This window comes from Cryptotermes secundus, unplaced genomic scaffold, assembly GCF_002891405.2.
Source record: "Cryptotermes secundus unplaced genomic scaffold, Csec_1.0 scaffold442, whole genome shotgun sequence".
NCBI lineage: Eukaryota > Metazoa > Arthropoda > Insecta > Blattodea > Kalotermitidae > Cryptotermes > Cryptotermes secundus.
In genome coordinates, this window is record NW_019718275.1 from 178,893 (window position 1) to 183,782 (window position 4,890).

Below are 4,890 nucleotides of genomic sequence, written 5' to 3' on the forward strand. Positions count from 1 at the left end.
GATCCTGGATTCTGTCATCGTCCCTACTCATTTGGGACTAGTCGAAGGAGCTAGCCAGCATCTTCGGAGATAGCAGTTGGGCTAAACTGAGTAGGTTTTACCTGAAGACGGAGACATAATCCAGTCTCCGAAACGTTGTGCTTTGAAAAATAAACAGGACGGTATTTTTTAAGTAAAGACACGACGATGGATAACGTCCAGAAACATAATATTGGTACCCACTGGACCTATTGGTCGCTGCTGGTCTTTCATATTCACCACATTGGTAACCCTGGTGAAGCAAGATGGCGTCATGTAAAGTATAAAATTTTGAGGTTAAGAATCATTACAGAGACAAACTACGGAAATGGGTCGAAAAATACCAGGAAGAAAGCATAAAGGTGTTAAAGACCCTTTGCAACAACAAGCCAAGAGAAATGCTCTGTATGTATAGAACTAAAACGAGTAATAATACAATTTTGTAAGTTGCGTGCTAATCTTCGCTGCACGTACATCCGCTATTTGCGACAGATGTAAAATATTAGGCAGTATAAGATTTGTATACTGTAGCGGTTTACTTTTAAAAAGGCACAAAGCACATTTATGTGACCTCAGACTGCTGATCTGAGTTGCTGCATCAATTCTCGTTTAGGTTAGGGCAGGGGTGGTCAAAGTCGGCGTGCGAGTCTGATTCCACCCTACGGTATACGAGACCGATCTCGAGTGACATATTCGGACTGCGTATTTCTGCGCAAAAAATTTAATTAGTCTTACAGTTAAAATAATATTAAGTGATAACACTTTTGGGATATATTTTTGTTTTGTTGAGTCTAAACCCTTTGTAACCCATATTAATCGTGTATCCATAATTGTCAGTTATGTACAAATGGGAGACAGAAATTGAACATATACAATTTTACATTGATAAGCTGGTGACATGCCCTAAATAATAACCAACTTATTTATTAGGGTATTGGGAAGAGTTGCCATTAGTAAGTTTTGTGTTTAATTATGTTTATTGTCATTATCTGTTGCAAGCTGAGGGTTCCATATGGAAAGTCATTACATAATGCAAGCTTTCACACTTAGTTTTGTGCAGTTTACAGAATAAAATAAATGCACCACCAGAAATTGTCGATTTCCAAGAGATACCTAAAAGCGTGGAACGATTAATGAGAATAAATCAGGCGCTTAAAGATGGTCCGATGCAGGTAAAGAAAAGGAGGAGGAGAAAGAAGACGCAGAAAAATGAACTTATCAATACAGAAAATTTTGTAGGAAGAGATATAAGGCTGCCAGGAATGACAAAGGAAGATAAACCAATACCATCATTTGTTCAGAATCCAGGGGAAAGTGATAGTCATTTCTTGCACAGGATTGATCAGGCATGTCATGTAAGTTCCTGTGTCTTGTCATGAATTCATTATATGCATCCATTGCCTTTATAATTGTGGAAGATAAATATATAATATTTAATTTTATAAATATTAGTGCTTTCTTAAAATTTCTTCCTTTAAGGAACTCTTAAACTATTCTAAGTGCAAACACTTGGCAACATGAATATTGGAAATTTATGTGCATGTGTATGTGTATGTTCAGTCCACATTTATATAAGTTTGATATATTTCAGAGGTCTTTTGCCATAACACATTTCAGGACGTGATATTATGTCAGGCTAGTAGTACTCCCACCTCAGAAATCTGCATGGCTGCCTTGTTGTTAATATAAATAGTGAGGAACTGAACATTATGACATGGAGACATCATGTATGGTGTCTATACCAAGATTATAAAAAAAAAAAACTATTCCTGTAACAGGCTGTGAAGACCCATAGAGTTGTGAGACATTGAGGCTCCCACATTTTCTCTAGACAGTTGACTCACAGATGGTGATAAGGTTGTCAGCCTTACTCACTGGCCACCCTTTACTCCCCAGAAAGATTCCTGGTACTCATTTCTGTTAGAGGCTGAGTTGACCCCAGGGCCATAGTGTGGCTGCAAGGATTAGGTATATTAAAAACAATCCACCTCATTGAGATTCGAACCCATGACCTGCCGGCATGTAGCATAGTGGCTCAACCAACTATACTACCACGTGCCCCCAAGATTATTGAAAATCCATGAATAAACACTTAACTTTTGTTCAGAAGGACAGCGGGTTCAAAATAATCCCTGCACCTTGTTTTGGGGTTTATCTAAAGTTTAGAATGACTTTTCTTTTTGCAGCAAGTAATTCAGGAAGCAAAGTTTGAGGCAAAATATGGTGTTAATGTCAGAGTTGATCCTGACACTGGAGAAGTGTCAGTAACAAAACAACCAAAGGATGAAATCGATGGGATGGAAAATTCGTCACGTAAGAAGCTAAAGAAGAGAGATGCTGAAACAAAGTCAAGCAAGAAAGAACGGAAGAAGCAGAAACTGAAGGAAATGAAGGAAGTAAAAATAGAGAAAAATCAGGATGATTTTGCGAGGTTTCAAGATAAAGTGAAATTTGGTGAAACAGTTCATGCCCCACCTGCAATTAAAACTCTACCACGGAAAGCAGATACAAAAGATGCAAAAGACAGGGTATGTGTGACATATATAATGAACAAATTATCTTTTCAGTACAGTCTCTGGATCCTGAAGATACCTAAAATTTTAAAGTTTGAATTCTTTTGTGTTCAGTTTCCACATTTACCTCATTGTTCAAAATTAAAATCTTGACTGCATAGTAGCTGTTATACTTAAACTGTGAACTGATAAAAGAAAGAACCATCACATTTAGAACCACATAAAACACTTGTCAAACGTTACTGAACGGGTAGTATTCCTGCTTTTATTTTCTGCGTTACGAGTCTGATTTTTAGTCTGGAAGCCAGTTATCCTGAAATTTTCATGGTTTGCTATAATCCTTTGCAACAGAAGTGATAATGCGTAACATAAACCATAACTGCCCCTTCCACATTCTTACTTGTTCACCATTCACAGTCATCCTCCACTGTTACATTATTCTAGCTGTGCTGTGACTAATCAAATAAAATGCCTAAAGCAATATTAATATTGAAAATGTTCAAAATCACTTAACTTTCTTTACTTGGTAACTAGCCAAGTGCTGGCTCATTATTTCTCAATAGAGAAAATGAAATGAAATGCAAATTTCAAATATTATCTAAAACATCTTTGAAGGTATGTTATTACTTGAGTAGGCAGCCTTATGAAAGAAAATCCCTCTGTGTTCAGTGAGATTTCCGGTATGGTGATTTTGGTTTCAACTGTTGAATATAGAACAAAGTAATTTCCTAATGATCTGTGTCACGATCTGATGTTAATGCAACCTCAGAGATGTCCTAGACACTGTTTATGTCAGACTTATTAATAAAGCTTCTTTCCAAACTTAGCATGGATCTTATGAAGTCCAAATCTAACACTCTGTTGACAGCAGTATTTTAATGCTCATGCTACATATATTACTATTGTTTTCTACATATATCTGTAACATAGACATTTGAAACTGCTGCATCTTCTCCTTTGTATTAAACCCATTCACAAGTTCACAGAATTTGATTTTGGGTTAGGAATTCCAGATCCTAACAGCATCCCTTTAATTTCTTAAATATAACGACATTAAATTGTTTTTGTTTTTGTGTCAGACTGAATGCTTGTCTTTTAATATGTTACCAGTAAAGCAAAACAACATCATGGAGCAGAGTTCTTGGCAAGCTAATATTCCCTTAGCTGGACAAGAAATTGCTGTTCTTTTATGGAACTTGAAAGTTGCCATGTTCACAAGAGCGCGCTACTTGATTATCCTGAGCCCCGAGACAGTTGAATCTACTCCAGACTCTCACACCCTGTTTTCTTAAAATTTGTCGTAATATTATCCTCTCGGTTATGCCTAGCTCTTCCAAGGATGCATTTAGAAGGAACAAAATATTTGATATACTTTCTTAAGTTCCTTTGTTTTTGTTGGAGCATCAGACCATAAAGAACTCTCTGAAATAGTGTTAGCAATCCTGAGGAATTTGGTACCCAGTTTTATTTCCCTATTATTAAGTTTAACATTTTTATGTTCATAGGCTTGCATTATTAACATTTTTCTCATTTGCCAGATCCCCTTTTTATGTAATATGGTGCTTCTATCATTGAGTTTAACTTTGTATGGTATATTACTTTTTATTATTATTGAAACCAGTACTGTCTTTCAGTTTCTTTGTATCAGTAATTAATGCATATTTTTATCCAATTCCAGAAATTAAAATTCTAATTAATGTTTTGATTATTGTTCTAATTAATGTTTGTTTCATCTTCTTCATTCCTTAGTTATACTGTTAAAACATCGACCATTTTTGTCATAAGTTATTTAGTATATTTTGTCACTGATATTTATCTTGAAGTTAAAAAGATGTTAAAAGTAAATTTAAAGTAGTTCATGTAATTCTTGAACCTTTTGCAGCCTGGAAAGAAGGATTTGTTGCTGAAACCGATGTTGCAGACAAAGATCGAGCATATATCTACATTTTCAAGGAAGTTGCCTTTAGCCACAAAGCAGCAGTTGGAGTTGCAGAGAGTACAAGCAGTTGAGGCATACAGAATGCTGAAAGCTCAGAAATAGAATTCTGTAGCTGATCACAATGCCTTCATTTATTATGTACTTTTGTAAATAAATATATTCACATGTTTATATAAATTTTTAATTTATTCTATACCCAGAATATTTTCTGAGAAATGCCTTGATGCTTCTCCTCTGATTTAAAGAAAACCTGGCACACCGAAGCCTTGTTGTTATTGATTGTTTGTAAATAAATTGTAGTGACTGAACTGATTCATGTAGATAACAATAAGAAGTACAGAGATATAACTATATGCTTATATTTCTTGAAATTATTAAATATATTGGACATAAAATATGTTTCATTTTTCTTTGCAAATT

The 4,890-nt window shown here is 35.2% G+C and overlaps 1 protein-coding gene across 1 annotated transcript; it reads left to right on the plus strand.

The window, feature by feature from the left end:
- The first annotated feature begins 256 nt into the window (after positions 1-256).
- On the plus strand, positions 257-4,641 carry LOC111875282 (UPF0653 protein C607.02c). The gene is made up of 4 exons (XM_023871395.2): positions 257-423; positions 1,079-1,373; positions 2,205-2,546; positions 4,414-4,641. The coding sequence occupies exons 1-4, from the start codon at positions 347-349 to the stop codon at positions 4,570-4,572; spliced, it is 873 nt and encodes a 290-aa protein (XP_023727163.1). The 5' UTR covers positions 257-346; the 3' UTR covers positions 4,573-4,641.
- The last annotated feature ends 249 nt before the right edge of the window (positions 4,642-4,890 follow it).

Bases quoted from the DNA above. Each gene is read 5' to 3' on its own strand.
- LOC111875282 (XM_023871395.2), top strand. From the start codon at position 347: ATGGGTCGAAAAATACCAGGAAGAAAGCATAAAGGTGTTAAAGACCCT. The intron at 1,374-2,204 runs GTAAGTTCCTGT...TTCTTTTTGCAG, and splicing joins GGATTGATCAGGCATGTCAT to CAAGTAATTCAGGAAGCAAA. The intron at 2,547-4,413 runs GTATGTGTGACA...AACCTTTTGCAG, and splicing joins CAAAAGATGCAAAAGACAGG to CCTGGAAAGAAGGATTTGTT.